Source organism: Carlito syrichta, unplaced genomic scaffold (genome assembly GCF_000164805.1).
Source record: "Carlito syrichta isolate Samal-C Ts95f unplaced genomic scaffold, Tarsius_syrichta-2.0.1 Scaffold303111, whole genome shotgun sequence".
In the NCBI taxonomy this organism is placed as follows: Eukaryota; Metazoa; Chordata; class Mammalia; order Primates; family Tarsiidae; genus Carlito; species Carlito syrichta.
This window is the reverse complement of record NW_007247207.1, coordinates 723628-743031: the sequence shown is the minus strand read 5'-3', so window position 1 is coordinate 743031 and position 19404 is coordinate 723628. Positions and strand designations below refer to the sequence as shown.

The window sequence follows — 19404 nt, the reverse complement described above, 5'->3', positions numbered from 1 at the left end:
TCCGGCAAGTTGAACAGAGTCAGGTGGTCCCTTTCGCCCCAGGATTCTGCACCGGGTTAGTTGGAAGCCAGCGTGCAGGGTCGACGGCCCGGGCTGGATGCCTGGTTTTCTGTGCGTCTGTTCGGACGTGCTGGGAGGATCGTGTGTGCCTGTATGTCTGTGTCGGGGGGCGGGGGGAGAGGGTGGGGATCATTTAGTTTCTGGTGAGCCGGGAGAGAGGCGAGCTGTGTGTGGGTGTGTGTGTGTGTGTGCGCGCGCGCGCGCGTGTGCGCGTGTGTGTGTGTGCGTGTGAGCGCGCGCATTGCGTGCATGTGAGTGCGCGGGTGCCTGCGTGGGAGCGGACGATTGTGTGTCCGCGCGCGAGTGTCCTGAATGTGTGTGTGTGCGCGTATGTGCCGGCGTATGCTTGTTTGTGCTCCGGCCTGCGTGCATCTAGCCTCGCATCCTGTTCTCAGACTCTGCTCTCCCCACAACATCCGTCCGTCCGTCCATCCATCCATCCATCCATCCTTCGATCCATCCAGCTCTCTATCCTTCCGTCCATCTATCCATCCATTCCTGTGCAATTTATCATTTTTCTTGTTCCGAAGGAGGGAGCCAAAAACCAACTTAGCTTTGGCTGGGCAGCGGGTACCCAGTGCTCTCCAGACAGAGGCTCGGAGAGATGCATACACCTGCCCACAGACACCGCTTAGGAGGAAAGGAAAGAGGGGTCTTTCGCCCTTTCCACCGCCCCCCTCCTTCCGGCGTGGTTTTTGGTGCCATCTCAGCCGCTCTCCCCCTCGGTCCCGAGGGTCATTTTCCTGAGCGGAATCGGGGGTCTTGCGTTCTCCTGGCTACTTCGCACACTTGTTAGGACGTCCCCTAAGACCTCTCTCGCCCCAGACGTAGAGACCGTTTTCTTTCTTTTTACCTCTTTTTGCTTTTTCGTTTGGAAGCAAAACTTAGGAGCCCTAGACAAAAAGGCGCTGATGGAGCCCTAGGCTAATGTTGAAAGGAGGGAGGGGTCTATCCCCCTCCCCTCTCCTTCCCCTTAAAAATTAATTCATTTTGTTGCTTTTTATTCCCATCACGTTTCCTTTTCTCCCTTTTACCCTCCCTTTCTACTCCCTCCCTTTTTTTGTAAATTGGGTCTTATTGTTCCCTTTGTGTCCCTAATCCACCTTACATAAATCCAAATGGATGTAGCAGGCTTTTCTCTGGGGACCAAGAAGAGAGAATGGGGTGGGGGGGAGGCGCGTTGAATCTGGCGGGAGCGACCCAGTGAAGGCTCTACATTTTAAAATAATTAACAGACTCCAGGAATTCAGACTCTTCAGGAAAAACCAGGAGAAAGAGACTGATTTGAACGCCATTGAGTTTGGGGTGAAATGAGAGGGGAGGTGGACAGAATTCAGGGGTCTGGGAGTAAGATTGAGAGTTGGGGTGCACAGGAGCAAGGGTGGAGGCTTCCCATTCCCACCCCTCCCCCAGTCTGAAGAGCCAGCCTCACTGATCAAATTAATAACCCTGTGGTTCCTTTGAGGTGGGCCTTTCCACCCCCAGGCCGGCAGACTTTGGTGGGAAGGGGAACGTGGGGAGGTTTCGAATTTATTGCGTCCCTTTCAATGTCATCCTTACCTAGCACTGTTCTGGCCAGAATGGGGTACGGCAGCTCTGTAGGCTTCCTCTCCCTTCCCCCCGAGCTTTGACGCACATAAGGTGTAGCACAAACACACTAAATCCATTAGGCAGCACTCCATACCTAAAATTCAAACCAGCGATTTCCTCTGGGCAGAGGACGACGCTTCGATTGTCCTTAAAAAGTCCTGGGACAGAGAGACTACTTGAGGGCATTTGCATTCTAATTTTACACGTCTGGCAATCCTCCTTTCTGAAACTTTGATATGCAAAAATGCAGCGGATACCTCCAGAGCTTATTTATTTGGCTGTGGAGGGAAAAATAATGTTAGGAGAGAAAGCCTTTTCATGACCCTTCGGATACTCTCTGATAGAAGATAGAATTCACTTGTGGCTCTGTCACTATGATGAGTTATGTGGTCATCTGAAACTTGCAAAAACAAATAATTCTAGCAGATACCAGACAGAGATGAATGCAGAATTTGCTCTGGAGTGTAACTGCCCTACGTAGATATATTTATTTTTTTGAATTGTACATGAAATTCTCTATTCATCCTTTTTAGAAAAATGAATCAACCGAGTCCTGGGATGGAATTTTAAATGCTAAGCAAGTTAAATAAATAAGAACCTGCAGATTTAAGGAGGGGAGAAGATCAAATGAGTAATGATTATTTACATAAGTGAGACCAAGTTTAGGTTTTGATCAGAGTTGGATATGCGCGCCCTCGGCACATATGGAAACGCTCAGGCAAATGGTTTTTGTATTATTGGCTTTTTGCAATTGGAAATTAATCTATTTTTCTTTGTTTTTTTGCAGTTACTTTATTGGATTCCAGATCTGTTCAGGGAGAACTTGGGTGGATAGCAAGCCCTCTGGAAGGAGGGGTAAGTTCTGAGTTGCTCTCTGATCCAAAGGGTAAAAAAGGAGTGATTAGCAACTTTCTGAAAGTCCTAATGGCTTGATTCTTGTTGATTGTGGTGAGGGGGTCAGATTTCCGCTGTGGCCTATGAAGTGAATTACGCTTTGTTGGAGAAATCCTATACTCCCTTTGGATAGCTCTGTCATGGAAGAACTAGAAACCAAAAGGGCAGAAAGGGGTTTCAAAATTAGGAGATTGGTGGAGGCATAGACTTAGATGCCTATTTAAAACTAAAATACCGACAGGAAATATGATCTGGGTATCAAGTTAGAATGTATGCCTATTACTGTGACGGCCACGAAGTCCTGATGGGGTTAATTTTAGAGCAATTGTTCTGCTTCCAGATGAGAAAAAGGAATAAATAAGGGTACTAGAGAGAAAACATGTCCAATTGTACCTACATAAGCAGCGGGTGGTTCTTTACCTTGCTTTCACAACCTTAAATCAGCTGCTATTCTCTTGAGCACACTGAGAGACAGTCATGCAAACTCGTGTCCAGGGCATCCTCTATGCAGAAAAACCCCAAGCTTGTGCATTGGTGGTGTTAAGTGTGAACAGTGTGAGTGCTTGAAATCTTGGCTTTTTGGGGATTGAGGAGGCTGGAGTATAATGTATGAGGTGTGCGTCACTGTTGATTTCTTCTGGAATGTGTAATACTTGCCATCAGAGCCTCCATCGGAAGATTCAGAGAATATCACTAGGTCAATGGCCATATTCTCCTACCCCCCTTAATAACCAGTCAGAATGAATCAGCTTTGGAAAGAAATCAGTACAACATGTAACTGACTTCTGGCCAGACTGAAATAACCCTCAAATCCTTTAGAAATTAAGCAAATCATCCCACCTCCCCATGCTTGATAGTTTATAATTGAGTCATTTGATAAAAAACAATGGGGTGAAAGATCAGGAGTCTTTACCAGGCAGAAATTAGAATGCTAGCACCCAGCATGGTGCTCCATACCCATCCATTGAGTCAGTGATAAAGGATTAAAAAATAACTATTCATAGAAACTGTTATGGATGATGCGTTTCAAAAATAAGACCAGGCAAGAAAATAGTTATGAAAGTGGGAGACTTTTATTCTGTCTTCTTCCAAAGCAAGTCTTGTAATTCAGCTGAAATAAAACAGAGATTGCCCTGCCTTCCTGTTTTTATGCCTGAACTTGACTGCTTCTGGTTTGGTCTCAGCTGAAAAATTCTAGACTACCCTCAAAACTATTTTTTTAAAGGGGGGCAGGGAGTGATTGGCAGGCCACTGGCAGTGTAGACAGGCTGTATTCACCACTGATTGCAGGCAATTGCCCTCATCTTTTGAATGTGAAGAAAGGTACAGCTTTATCTTGGTGAGAGTCAGACTCATTGTTAATCCTATACCCTGGAAAGGTCACTGATTCAGGCGAGGCTTTCCCAGGCTATACCAGGGGTATTGCTTGGTAGGTTAAAATGTATTAGAACCACAAACAAAACTGAGGGTGGAAGATATCAGTACTTGCATTAAAATTGTAATGAACCTTATTTTTCTTACTGACTGCTCTTGTTTGAAGAGAGAGTAAATACATCAAGTAAGATTTAGAACCTGACTTGTTTCACTAAATATACATGTGACCTATATAAAATCAAGGAATGACACATTTTAGGGTACAGTCTGTGGTCTATCTAGTTTCGGAAAAGCTTTTATTTAATATGCTGTAGACATCTTTTTTTTTTTTTCCTCCAAACCTGCTGAAAGAGCACCTGGTTACTTTTTCCAGGCACAAAACTTCTTTTGGTTGTCTTGAAGTCTATTAAAAACTATGCATCGCTGATTGTAAACAATCCAGAACTTTGTATGGGCTGAGTGTAGGCATTTTTTTTCTTTTCCTTAAATATTAGGCATGTAACATTTTAAGTATTAGTTTAAGAGGTTAGAAATGAAATTTTATTTGTTTGTAATAGAATTGGTCATTCAAAAATGCATAGTGGCCATTGAGAAATTGTGTGTCAAATTACAAAGTTTAATTAATCTCCTAGATTTTATAATTAAAGAAGATTTTTTTCAGGCTTACAGTGAAGGGATGTTATCTATCAACAAGGGATGGATTGATTGTCAAACAGTAAGAACAACTAAACAGAACATTAGAGTAGAGGAAAATGATGGTTTCTGATGGCAATATTGTAGCAAAACACTACTTTCCTGGTAATATTCACTTAAAGAAGTCTATTGAATTGCTGACAGTGACTGTAAAATATAAAACTAAGGGAGAATTTGTCATTGTTCTAGTGAATTGATCAATGTGATTAGACAGTTAAGTTCAGCCTGAAAAGTTCACGTGAGACCTGAATTATCCTATATGAACTCTGTGGAGATATCCTGTGTGCCTTTATGTACATTGATATAGGTGTTTTTCAATATTCCCTCTGTTCTGTGATGAGAAGCATGCTGAGTAGGGTTTTTTTTTTTTTTGAAGGTGAGAATCTATTTTTGGATTTACATGAATTTTCTAAAATAAGTAAATTACTGGTGATGTATTGCTTACTGGATAAAAAGAAATTTTAGTCACCACAGGGCACTTTTCCCTCCCAGTTTCAACTTTTATAATGGTAGCAGATGAAAGGGATGCAGAATTTTATTCACAGAAACTGTTCAAATAGTAACGTTTCCATCCATTAATAGTTTTCCAAGGCACAAATGGGAAACCTGTTAAAAGATACATTATGATTCTATGTACTTCAATGAATTGAATGGAACTTTAAGTGGAGCTATTATGGAATACACATTTTTTAAAAATCTTTTTTCTTCTAATTATATTCATGTGTTAGATACTTAAACTGATTTATAGCCGATCTATATCAATGCATTACTGTAGATGTTAATGAAGAATTGGGGGATGTCTAACAACCAGGCTAGTAGGAACCTCAAAACTATATTGCATGCCTTAAACTTATGAGTAAGGAAAATAACGACTTGGGGTGGGGCTGGAATGCTCACTGCTAACGTGAGACAAATTTTTGTGCTGGTAAAGTTTGGCCCTCAGGGGACCCACCTACTTTGTGGGATGCCTGTCTTCCTTAGTTAAAAAAAAAATTACTATCTTGCTATTTTTAGGATTATTTTAAAAAGTTATGATGACAGTGAAACTGTTACTTTAGTCACAGTGAATCTGCTGAATTCAGATGGCCCAATCATTAGACTCTTTGTGTTAAGTAGAATACAAAGAAAATGCTACCATATTCCTTTAAGTTTCTTGGGCCTTCGGTCTTAAATACCACTTGCTATTTTATGTTTAAGATCTGTGAAAGAGTTAGGAGCAAAGCGTGTATGCTTGTTTCATTATGTTTTAAAAAAGGACATGTACAAACATTTTAATTGCATTCAGGCTCCTGAAAAGTTTTCTACTATTATAAATGACAGCATATTTGAGAAACCCAGCCATCTCCTCTCTGTCTTCCCAGAATTACCGAAACCAGAAAGTTGGGATTTTCTTTTCCCCTTTAAAGAGCAGTGATGATGCCAAAAAAATCAATTGCCATTTTTTTTGGTAGGTATTAGAGAGCAAAGTTCTGACAGGAGCACCACTAATTAACTGATAATTGTCTTCCTTTGGCAAGCTCTACTCTTCCTGCCCTTAATTTGCAGGTCTCTGTTCAGTGGTGGAAACAATACACATACTAGTTTTTCATTTATGAGTAAATTTGAACTGTTGCCACTTGAAATTGTAGCTGTTGTAATAGGTGAATTTGAGGTTGTTAGACCACCACAAGGAACTGCTGAGATCTCACAAGCAGTAACTCCACCATTGCTTCTGGATTTTATACAAAAGATTGAAACAATTTTAAAAAAACACTTCCTCAATAAAATATTGTCTTATCTCCCATAAGGTGCTTTATTGGTGATGACTGGTGCTCAGTAGTTTTCTGTAGTATTGAAAGAGAAATAATTGGTGTCTTATGAAAGTAAAATGTAACTGACAAGTCATTGGGTGATGAAACTTTGTTACTGATACATTTCCTTTGGAATTTTGCAGTGGGAGGAAGTGAGCATTATGGATGAAAAAAATACACCTATCCGAACCTACCAAGTGTGCAACGTGATGGAACCCAGCCAGAATAACTGGCTACGAACTGATTGGATCACTCGAGAAGGGGCTCAGAGGGTGTATATTGAGATTAAATTCACCTTGAGGGACTGTAATAGTCTTCCGGGAGTCATGGGAACTTGTAAGGAGACGTTTAACCTATACTACTATGAATCAGACAATGACAAAGAGCGTTTCATCAGAGAGAGCCAGTTTGCTAAAATTGACACTATCGCTGCTGATGAGAGCTTCACCCAAGTGGACATTGGTGACAGAATCATGAAGCTGAACACTGAGATCCGGGATGTAGGGCCCCTGAGCAAAAAAGGGTTTTACCTGGCATTTCAGGATGTGGGGGCCTGCATTGCCCTGGTATCGGTCCGCGTGTTCTATAAAAAGTGTCCACTCACGGTTCGTAACCTGGCCCAGTTTCCAGACACCATCACAGGGGCTGATACATCTTCCCTGGTGGAAGTTCGAGGCTCCTGTGTCAACAACTCAGAAGAGAAGGATGTGCCAAAAATGTACTGTGGGGCAGATGGTGAATGGCTGGTACCCATTGGCAACTGCCTATGCAATGCTGGGCATGAAGAGAGGAGTGGAGAATGCCAAGGTAAGAGGAGCCATATTGTACTTTTTTCATTAGGGCTTCGTGCACGTAATTAAATCAGAGATGAGACTAAATGGAGTAAAGCCAGTAATTAGCAGCCCCCTTGGGATGTGGTGGGACAGAGGGGTCTAATGAGTAAGTGCTATAGCTCCAGGTGGCAAGGCTAAGACGTTTCTAATACTGACAAAATAAATGATGCTGCTGTAATCAGCAGAAAGCCAAACACATTTGCTAACAGGCACTTAGATTTGAACCGGCTTGATGCGCCCTCTGAAATGTAAATGAATGAGCTGAAGAAACGGCCTTGATTGATCCTTACTTAAAGAGGGCGGACACATTTTCGAGCCATAGTCTTCCTGTCTTAGACTTGGTAAAATGACAAAGATGGTAAATATCTCTTGTCTTATGCATATGTGCATGAATGATCTAAATGTGAAATTAGGATTTCCAGTTCCCTCCCTTTGATTAAAATCGAGCTGTGTGAAGAAAGTCCATTTTTTTCCTGCCTATGGACCAGTGGGGAGGTGGAATGACAATGTTTTAAGTACATTCTGTTCCCTGAGCACCCAATGATAGGGTCTCTAAGTGAAATTAATCTTGACAGAAGAAGTCTTTATTTCTCTTAGGAGGTGATAATAGAGCTAACAAGAGTCTTCTTATTTGATCTGTGGTCAGAGGCAGTAGCAAATTGTGACCCAATTTACTATTGATTTGGGTTATTGAGTTTTTGAAGAAATCTACGGATTTTTATCATGTTAATTACTGCTTATTGTATTACTATGGTGATTTTTTTCCTCACCTAAAGTGCAGTGTATGCAATTTATTCTTGTCTTATTTCCCCTTTCTGTCAGTATAGGAGGCAATTGTAAAGTCTTTTGTTTTATGGCAGTTTTATATCTGAGTAAGGGATGAGTAATTCATCCTTATATGACTTGCTCATGTCATATGTAGATGCAGGTCTAAACATTTGGTTATCCCAAGTGTCTGTCTTGTTTGGTAATTGTTTTTCAGTGAATATCAATAGGATGTGCTGCCAATCCTGTTATGGTTACTACTAAACAGTTACAGTGTCACTCTGGTCTCATGTATAGAACAATCAGATTAATCATTCCTTAGGGTGGTTGCTGAGAGCTGTAGGCTGCATTGCCACATGGTTCATCTGATTTGGTGATTAAAGAGCTTGAAATAACTGACTGCCAAACAATTTGTCTGGCATTTCAACCATCTTAATGACAGGGTGGGATTAACTATGGGGTAATCCACTTGATTGACTGGAAATCAACAGTTATAACCTAAAGAAAATTGCATTTTTGGTAATTTGGTGTCATAGAGTTATGCATTTCTCTTTTCATAGTTTATACTTTTCTAAAGTGTCATTTCTGATTTGCTATGGTTATGTCTAAGAGTAGCTGTCAATGAATGTCCTTTAATCTCGTTGTAAATAAAACAGAATAGAGACTGGCTATCTTTCCTGTTGACCCAGAGTAAAAAAAGAAATTTGTAAACTTAAAAATTTGCATGATGGTATTTAAAGTTGTTTTTTTAAATATAAAGATTAATGGTTTGCTTTTAATTTTTGTTTGTTTTCTCTTGACTTAGCAACTACTAGATAAGCTGTACTGAACTGAAACTCTGAAGTATATTCTAGTATTACTATTAAAAAATATGTGAGTGCATTGTTATTGGCAACTAAATTACAATGATCATAGCAGGCATAGTGAAGCAGCAGTGAAATGAGTAGGGCAATGACACCCCATCACGTTTTAGAGTAAATTATTCTGCCTTTTTGATTTTTGTAAGACAGTACTTGCACATCTTCACATGTCAAGATTCTTATATATATTTTAAAAAGAGCACCATTGGCTTCCATTTCCTGTTAAAATGTTCACACTTTTAGCATTAGCACATCTTGGTGTATCTAATGCCATTGATTTTCAGTTGTCACAGAGCCCAATAACTCATACATTGCTACACTGTGAAACTCCTTGACATTTTTACAACCTAAATTCGAAGGAAAAGAGAAAAAGATGGTGGGCAAAGTGAATGTAAAGGCAATTGAACATTTTAGTGGTTTGCTTTATGGAAATAATCTTGGACTCCTTTTAATCACATGGTTCCTGGAAGAGGGGGTGGCTGAATGTTTCAGGTCCAGTTTATTTCTGAGCAAACTGTTTCCTAACATAAGACCAGATATTTAACCAAAGAAGAACGTTAATTCAGTTATTTTTGAAAGCCTTCAGTGTTTTCAAGCATGCTACCCCAGTTTTTGCTTGTTTGTTTTACTTTTATTTTTGTTTTGCTGCCAATAACATGATTTACTCTATCAAAATACATGAAACCTTGCACTTTGTTTGCTTATTTGTTTTTACTATTTGCAAGTGAGAATTTAAGATTAATTTAGGGAAGAAGAAAAATCTTGAATGACAAAGGATTCTTAAATTCCAAGCTTGAGTGAGAGTTTTTAAAGATGACTCAGACTGTAAAAGTCTTAGGAGTAATAAAAGTGGTTGACCCTATCCTTGATATTGTTACTGGTATCTTAGAAGCACCCAGGTGTAACCGAAAGAATATTGGAAACACGGAAATACGTATCATTTTGCTCATATAGCTGTATGACCTTGAGCACATTCCTTAAGCCCCCTGAGCCTTGGTTTGTTCATCTATAAAATGGAATAATAATAGTTATACTTAGTTACAGACGTGCTGTGAGGCCTCAGTGATGTAAGATTGGCAAAAAGCACCTTGTAGATCATAAAACACCTTAACACTAGCATTTCTTTTATTATCACTATGTGCCCAAGGTCATAACTGTTGATTAGAGTGTGGAGTTGAAATAATAAAAGGAAAATCCATGTCCTGACCACTCCTGGAAGTCAAGGCTAAAGATAGGAAGCATCCCTCTCCTTTGTCCTAGCAATAATATACATTTTTATACTTTATGTTGAAAATAATATTTGGAGGATGTCATTTTGTTTTTTTCCTTCTCTGTAGGAAAGAAAACTTTCCTTTAAAGGAGAGATAAGTGATTTGTGGGTAGGACAAGAAAGAGGATAAAAAGAGAGCTTAAGAAGGAATGTAAAGGAGAACTGACCAGATCTTCAGAACTCTGGCAAGCAGGTTCCTCCCCAATTGTCTTTTCAATGGTTCCACTGTGGCAGGACAAATAGAAGGACAGGTGAAAGGTCACTTACTTCCTCATCCATCTTCCTTGGGGTCTGGGAGGTCAGAGTGAAGATTGATTAAGATCTTAAATGTTTGACAAAGGACCCTTGGGGGGAGAGCTGGGGTGTGCTGTTGTTTGAATCTAACCCTGATGGTCCACTGGAGTCCTCAAGGGACCTTGGGGACAGGACTACACTTCCTCTTGCAGGTCTTACCCCCAACAGCGCATGCTGATGGAGAGGAAGGATGAGGGCAGGGGCATGGTGGGCTCGCCCGCCGCCGAAGCAGCTGCAAGTTCATTCTGCTCTTGAATAACATTTTCTGAAATGATTTGATTTGGTGTCAGTGGGACTACAAAGAATGTGAGCTGCTTACCAGTCCTCTGAAGGAGAATGGATGACTGAAACCACAGCCCATTGAGCTTGCCTAGTGATTGGGTGCAGAGAATAACACAACTATTCTAGTTGGTCTAGTTTCTAGGCCTCCGCAGTCTGTTGGAAAAAGGAAACAGAATCCACCTTAGACATCTCCTCCTCTGACACACCCCAAGTGAGGAAATGTTCCAGATGTTTTACAGGCGTTGTTTTCCTTACTTCAGAAATATAAAGCAAAAGGAAGAGAGAGAAGGATTCCTTATTAACTTATTTTTCTGCCTAAATAAAAAGGTTAAAAATGAAAGGAGAGCTCCAGATTTATTTTTGGGAAATAGTAACCAGCAATGTTTTCAGAGTATATATATATATATACATATATATGTAAAACTAACAAAAAAATTCTCTTGGAGTCACTCTTAAGGCCAAATAATCACAACTGTAGCAAAATTTAGCTGGGTAGGAATCAATTTGCTAAATTGCTGTATGTTGGTGCCATAGCTACCTAGGACCTATGTTACGTATTATCACATATATAATGTATTCATATCAGCAGAAGGTGTCCTATTAGAAGCTCTTTTAAGAAAGAACAAAATAGAAATGCTGTAAAATAGATGACTGTAACAGAAATATTCTAAATTTGTGCTCTGAAAAGAGAGAGCTGTGTCAAAAAATGATTATTTTTCAAATATGCTATAGAAGGAGCTTAGAGAAATAATGGAAAGGAAGCATTTAAAATATAGTTCAGAGATGCTGTTTCATATCCTTTCCACTTTTGAAATTTTTCTTCTACCTTTGAATCGTGTCATTAAGAATCAATTGCTTGAATCACATGGCTCTTTTTATCTCTGGCTTTGAAGCATGGCTGTGATCATTGAAAAACATAATTCCTTATCTATGAGAAGAGCAGGGCTTAATTATTGTCCTTTTTCTGTTATACTTTTTATTTTTTCTTCTTTGTGTGACCAGGTTTCTTTTGTGAATGTGAATCATGCAGTGGTCTCTATTTTAGGCTCACCAAAGCATCGCATGGGAATTATCTCAGTTAGGGATTTTTTAATATGGTCTTCAAGATTTGATGGCTTATTTTAGCCTAACTGAGCTTCCTTGTACCTTTCAAAAATGAATTAAGACATAATTATTCTGTTAAGACTTGAGCCTTTAGGAAAAAGACTGATTAAGTGATTTTTCAGCTACTGCTGTGCAAAGCAGAGGTAGTCATCATATAAGTTTGACTTCCACATCATTGAGCTTTACTACTTAATTTGGGGGGTTTTAATTGATGAATTTAACATTATTAAAGAACTGCATGCTTATCAGAAAAATTTCCAATGCATAATTGTATGAAGTAAAAAGTGTAAGTCTTTTACCCTCACACACACACACATACACACACACACACACACACACACACACACACACACACACACATTCTATTTTCAAACTTTTACTCCAACTTTTTATAAGTAATCATTTTGCACAATTTGGCAGGCAATTCAAATATACCCATATACATGTATTTTAAAAATAATAGATGGAATCATTCTGTTAGTTGTTATCTTGTTTTTATGATGCTTGACTGTCATGGGCACTATTCTATATTTTCTATATTAGAGAATATCGTTTACTTCATTCTTCTTAATTTAAGATTAATATTCTGTAGAGTAAATATACTATACTTTGCTTAGCCTTTCCCTTATTGGTAGATAACTAAGTTGTCTTAGTATTTCCTGGTAACATTTTTAAACAAATAGTTGAATTTCTAAGTCATACATGCATGTTTTTTTTTTTTTTTAAATGAATGATTAACCTTGCTTTATTTTTCTGCCTTTATCTTGGACAAATGAATTTAGTAAAGCATCCTAATCATAAGAATGTAAGTGGAGTCATAAGTCAGGGATAAACAAACCAGTAACATATAAAGTTTCATAAAATGTTCATTGAATGAATGAATGAATAAATGCATAAGAAATTGTGGCTTGTTTCATATCAAATATTTATTTAGTGGAGTTATGTTTCATGGAGTCAACATTGATGCATCAAAATCTTTACATGTGACTAACATATTAATGATGTCCTTGTGTATGATTCTACTTCAATTGGATTGTAACTATTTTTATCATGTTTAGGAATCATCGCTACACCTGAACATTCAAAATTCTCTTTAGCACATAAAGTTAACATAGTATAAAATGGCTAACAACTGTCTTTGATTTTGAGACTTGGGAAGTTTCTAGTTGAGCCACTTAGCCAGATGTACGATTGTGGACACTTAGCATACCTAACCTCAAGTTTAAATTTTCATATTGGTAGCAATAGTATGGTATTTTGCATATACACACACATAAGCATGTGTGTACAAAGGGCTTCTTAGGACAGTGCATGGAATCAGTAACCACTTAGTAAGTAGAAATTGTTACTCTTATTTTTATTGTTGTTAGATAGAAATATGGCAGCAATATGAATTATTTGACCAGTGTCTGTCCAATGATGAAACCATTTCATTTGGGTTCCGGTTATCCTCTTTTAAGCCAGACATTCGAGAGATATGAAAAGGAAAAAAAAAAAAAGTTGGTTTTTTTGTTTGTTTGTTTTTGTCTTTTTGAGAAGGCAATGGTGACAAATACAGGGAAGAGTAAAGGAATGGGACAGAAAGGCTGATCTTGTCTACATTGGTCCAATCTTCTGTATCTCAAGCCCTTGTACTAGAGCAGTGGTTCTCAAGCTGTGGTCCAGCTGGGTTCCCCAAGACCATTTCATGTGGTCTACAAGGTCAAAACTTTTAAAATAGTACTAAGTTGTTATTTACCTTTTCTTTCTTACTCTGTCATGAATGAATGGTGGAGTTTTCCAGAAACTATCTGATGTAGGATATCTTATTAAATACAATATGGAAGCAAATGTGGAAGTGTCCCCCTTAGCTCCAGGGTATGTGTTCCAAACTCCCAGTGAATGCCTGAAACCTTGTATAGTGCCAAACCCTGTAGACACTATGGCTTATAAATACATAGATACCTATGGTAAAGTTTAATTTATAAATTAAACACAGTAAGAGATTAACAGTAATAATAAATGATAACATAGAACAATTGTAACAATATACTGTAATAAAAGTTGCATGAATATGGTCTCTCTCTCTCTCAAAGTATCTTAATGTGTTGTAACGCGGGTAGCTGAACCTCCGCGGGTAGCTGAAACCTCAGTAAGCCAAACTAGATAAGAAGAAACTACTGTATAATAATCCAGTTGCCCTCTATTAAGACAGACATTCAGGAGATTTGAAAAGAAAAAAAATGCCACTCCACACACCAATTTTCTTTTCTTTTCTTGCTATTTTTTGTTGTTGTTGTTTGAGTCGCAGTCTCACTCTGTCACCCAGGCTGAAGTGCAGTAGCACAATCAGGGCTCCTTGAAGCCTCGATCTCCTGGGCTCTGGTGATTCTTTGACTTCAGCCTTCTGAGTATCTGGGAAGTATCTAGGACAACAGGCATGCGCCACCACACCCAGCTAATTTTTTGACTTTTTGTAAAGATGAGTTCTCACTATGTTGCCCAGGCTGATCTCAAACTCCTGGGCTCAAACAATTTTGCCTCAGCCTCCCTAAATGCTGGCATTATAGGCATGAACCACTGCTATTGGCTGCTCATTTTCTTCTGTTTTGGAAAATATAGTTATTTTGTTCACCAAAATACGTTGTTTGTGTTTACATGTAAAGGATTTTTTTTTTCTTTTTTTGCCTTGGAGGCTTCACTCCGTCACCAGGCTGGAGTGCAGTGGCACACTCATGGCCACCCCAGCTTCTACCTGCTGGACTCCAGTGATCCTTCCACCTCAGCCTTCCAAGTGGTGGAACTACAGGCACGCGCTAGTACGCCTGGCTATTTTTTAAAAAATTTTTTGTAGAGATGAAGTCTCGTCAAGTTGCCCCGGCTGGTCCCGAACCTAGGAGCTCAGGCAATTCACTTGCCTCGGCCTCCCTAAGTGCTGGGATTACAGACTGAGTCACTGAGCCCAGTCTAGGGATTTACTATAATTATGTTTCGATATTGAAAAATACTTTAACAATTAGTTTCAATTTCTAATGGTAGATATTGGCAGTTAAACTCACATAAACAAAAACATTTTGGCATTCTTGATCATTTTTAAGAATGTAAACGGGTTCCGAGAACACAAACCTTGAGAACTGCTGCACTGGTCCATCAGCCTTGTGGTTTCTCTGGCAGATGACATAGAGCTCACTTCTGCAGGTCATTTAGAGGCTGTAAAAATTAAAACGAAATAAAACAGCTCTGACAAGTTTTTCATAATCTGGGAGATTTAGGTAGCTTAGCAGAATGACATTTTATTTATTCAATCCTTCAGACGTTTCTATAAAATTAGGCAGCAATTTATAGCTCTTGGCTTTTTAAAAACTGGTTATCTGTGTCCAATAACATAGCTCAGTGCTCTCTTTAGTTTTATTGTGCTTGTGAGAAGGAATGATTAAAGAAGGCCTCAGCTGTTCCCTGGACCCTGAGAGACTGTATCTTTTTTACTTAGGGCATAAAACCTTTCTCACTGTTTCTCATTTCAGTGGGTACCTCGGAGCTGTTTTGGGGAGGAGAGCAGGTGAGGTCACTTGGTTCCATGATCTGGAGGGTAATTAATAGTCCCGTGACTAAATGGACATTTTATGAATATTCAGGGTCTATTTTGCCTTCCTGGGAAACAAACATGTGGGTGCCGCTTACAACTCTCTCTGGAGACCCTGAGCGTTTTCAGGGTGAATGCAGGTCGTCAGCTGTCTGCCCAGCATTGCTTTTCCAGGCTGCAGAGTCTTCATTTGCATATTCTGTATTCGCCCTCATGCAAAACAGCACACCCATTTCCCCCTTTCACAAAGGCAATAAGGGCTTCTTTTGGAAACTCCAGCCAAAATCTCCTTCTGTTTATGCAGAGCCCAGTGATTTAGACACCATGCAAATTAATTCGGTTTTGATTTGAATGCTTTCAGAGATTGGGGGTGGGAGGCGGAGAGTCGACTATTTGCACAGGGTTCTTTTTATGCGCCCCCACCCCCAAGGGTGGCTGGTTGTCACTCTCCGGCCCCTTGCCCCATGCAAAACAACCCAAGCCCCCGCTGCTCATTTCATTCTGACCTTTGGAAAAGGAACCCAGTCTTGGTGAATCCCTTGGCTTGTCTGTTTAGTGACAGCTTCGGCTGGAATCTTGCTGTTCTTTCTGGGGTGGGAGGAGATGGCACTATTCAGATTATGCTAGGAATGTTTAGAAGTGTCCCAACAAAAGGCTTAAAAAATTGTAAAGTAAGAAGATAAAATTCTTTGAAAAAGAATTGTCAGATCTCAGGAAGTAGGCTGTAGGTCACTTCAGGGCTGGAATCCATTCATAGCTTCAACAAATAGATATTGAAAGTGCCTCGTGTACAAATCACTGAGATTTTCATCTGTGTTTCTTTATCTGTGAACGAATGCATCGTTCTTCCTACCTGGAGTCATAATTAAAATTTCTCATCTTATGTCCTCAGATAAAATTTTTTAAAAGATATGTTAACAATAATTCTTTTCCTTATTATGCTTGTTTATTCACTTTTGGTTGAATATTGTCTTTTGGATTCCTGTTTCTTCGCTCACCCCCTCAGTGTCTCCAAATTTACTTAACCTTTGCTTTATTCCTTCTAGAATGGGAATGTGAACATACTGCATATTTTATCCAACACACTCTTGAAAACAGGACTATTTTCAGAAAGTCCGTGGTCCTATGCATTTTATAAAGCAGAAGAAGACTTTGCATGAAATGTTTTTGAAGTTCAATTAGTTTGGAGTTCAAACTAATTTCACAGGGCAGAAAATGGGCATAGTTAGACATTGTGGTGTAATTAAGTGGAGGCAAGGTCAGTTAAAACAACATCTAAATGTGGAAAAGCTTTGGTTTTGCACCACATGGTCTGACAAAGTTTGATGATGCTGTTCAAAGTCCATTTGGGATGGATTATTAGGATTAAAGAGCAGCAGAATGCTCTGTACTTGGTGTGTTCTCTGGTGTCATTAGTGGATGAGAAAATTCAGCTGCTTATCTGGCTCTTGTTTCTCAGGATAGATTTAAACAGACCCACACTTCTCCAAGGTGATCTTACTAACCTCTTCATAATAAGTTACAGATCTCAAATTGCTCAAAATCCTTAAAAAACCATTTGAAGTAAGTTGATTGATAATTATCGTTTCCCTTACGTGTACAGATATTTTCTGCACCAGTACAAAGCTGTGGTACAGTATCTTAATTACCCAGATAATCCTGTTTGCTTGTATTTTTAAACTATGAAGTGCTGGGTAATTATTCAATTCTTAATAGAAGGCAAATGGCAATGTAAACAATAATTAGGATGTTAGACAGACTAATGCGCTTCAAAGCAAATTGGATTTTTTCATACTGTTCAGCATGAAGTCCCATAAAGCTAATAATTTAGAAGCAAGGCGAAAAAGGTTCTATTTTGTTCATATTTTATGGCGTTATCTCTTCGTGGCTTGTTTCTGTGAATAGCAGTTTGCCCCAGTGAAGCTGACTGCGCCCAGGCCAAATGTTTCTGTAACAATCGCTTCCCTGCTGTTTGACATTTGGCTATGTTCTCCCAGGGCTCCAGATTGGGCCTTTGTCTGCTTTAGATCCCAGGGGTCAGAGGTTAACAGAATACTGATTTCCTCCCATAATACCATGGCAGGTAAATATGGGCCAACCTCATGAACAGTTAAGTCACAGCTCAGTTAGGAATGCTTTTCTCTTGGGCTTTTGTCCTTAAGAACTTCCCTGATTTAAGACTTCACGTTTCCCAGCTATTGCTTTCCACAGTGGATTTTCCATTATTATGAGTTCTGTTGTCTCTTTTATGTGACTTCTTCCTTTACAACTAACAACATATCCCCAGAAATACATGACCTGAAAACTATGAGCAAATCATTGCTTTTGATGAATTAATTTTACAAACTTAATATGGTAATACTTTGCAATCTTTAGATACTTAATTATGTCTTGTAGTCTTATCTGTGCTGTATGTTTCATTGATGAAATAATAAGCTGATAACAAAGGCAATAAACAAAGATACTTTAATAATGTGGTAGTTCCCCAACTCCTCCTTTTTCTTGTCTAGCCTTTGTGAAGTGTTGCCAGTTAGAGGTGCAATTAAATGAGCAATCAGTTTTATTTTACGTTTTCATCATTTATGGAGATGCCCAAGCATTCATCAATATCAATGTTATTAATGTTTTACATCAGTTTAATTATATCAGCCTTAATTTTCTTCTCAAAGATTAATGTAATTCGATAGGTTACATCCTAATTGGTTATGATGCACACACAGGTTTTAGAAGTTTGAAATATGTTTCAAACTCTCAAATTTCCTGTTGCCATCAATTAATTTTAGCTACCTTTTTTATATATCAGCCTTCCTGTTTGTATTTGGCCAACCACTCTGGCATTGCACTGTGAACTTGATGCTTGGAATTATTTGTTTTCAGATTTTAAGTGTTTGAAAAAGACATCTCCACTTTGAAAAACAGTTTCCTTTAGAAGTGTCCAGCTTGGCAGTGACTGAAGCAGCCCCAGGCAAATTAGCATGTTAAAAGAATGGATCAATACCGTTCTGGCTCCTCTACCCTCCTTGCTCTCTTCCAAGGGAGAGGAGTTTTGAAGAACCCTGGGAGGCCCTTGACAGAGGTGCCAGGAGGCTTCAAGAGGACTGTCAGTAGCCCAAGTGGAGAACATTGACAGCTTGATCTAGTGCCCAGACTGCTTCTCCGCTGGCCATTTGAAAATGCATGCAAGAGGAATTGACAGCTTCAGGAAGGCTCTAGCAGTTCATGTAATTATGGAGAGGATTAGAAGAAAAGTGTTGGAGAAATCAGAGATCAATACAAGGGCGCTAGTTGACTGAACTCACCTTGAGCTGTTACAGCTCTCCATTTTGTAACATTTAGCCTTAGCTTAGAGAAGAATATTTTATAGGTTTGTTTTTTTAAGGGATTGTGTCAACCTATGCATAAGAAAAAAAGATGTAACCGCTGATTTTTGATAGTGGACTTTTAGAGAATTAACAATGTAATGCTTCCAGCCCTTAGGATGTGAAGGTACTAATTAACTAATGTGCGAAATGGAGATTTCATTACTCTGTGTCCTTAAAGGAGGTGCCAGCAAAGAATTGCAGCTGAGAGTAATATTTGAACATTCAGGTTCCTTTTCAAACCTTTTCTTTGGGCATTGCCTCTCTGTATCCTAGAATTTAACATTAGCACAGATGCAGAGCTACAGTAAAACAATATAGGAGCGTGGTTGTTTTTATAAGAAAAGGAACTCACGTAGATGGAAAAACGGAACATTATCTTTACATAAAAGTAAAGTATTTTTAAAAGGTTTGAAATAGACCACCGGATGGTCTTCAATGGCCTTAACTTTTTGAAAGTCTTCCTTCGTGGGGCAAAAATGACTACTATACTTAGCTAAAATAAACCCAAGTACTTAATTTACTCTAACTTTTATAAATGATCCTGGGAACTTCTTTCACAAAATATTGTAGCTACAACTACTTCAATAATTTTTTTTTTTTTTTTTGAGTTGGAGTCTCACTCTGTCGCCCAGACTAGAGTGCAGTGGCTGCTCCCAGCCACCGCAGCCTCG

General features: G+C 39.1%; 1 protein-coding gene across 3 annotated transcripts in view; it reads left to right on the top strand.

The window, feature by feature from the left end:
• EPHA4 (EPH receptor A4) overlaps positions 1–19404 on the top strand; it is a 149805-nt gene that overhangs the window by 713 nt on the left and 129688 nt on the right. For all 3 annotated transcript variants that reach the window (XM_008057704.2, XM_008057702.2, XM_008057703.2), the window contains exons 2-3: positions 2438–2505; positions 6545–7208. In XM_008057704.2, the coding sequence (XP_008055895.1) occupies positions 2438–2505; positions 6545–7208 (732 nt within the window). The remainder of the gene's footprint in view (positions 1–2437; positions 2506–6544; positions 7209–19404) is intronic.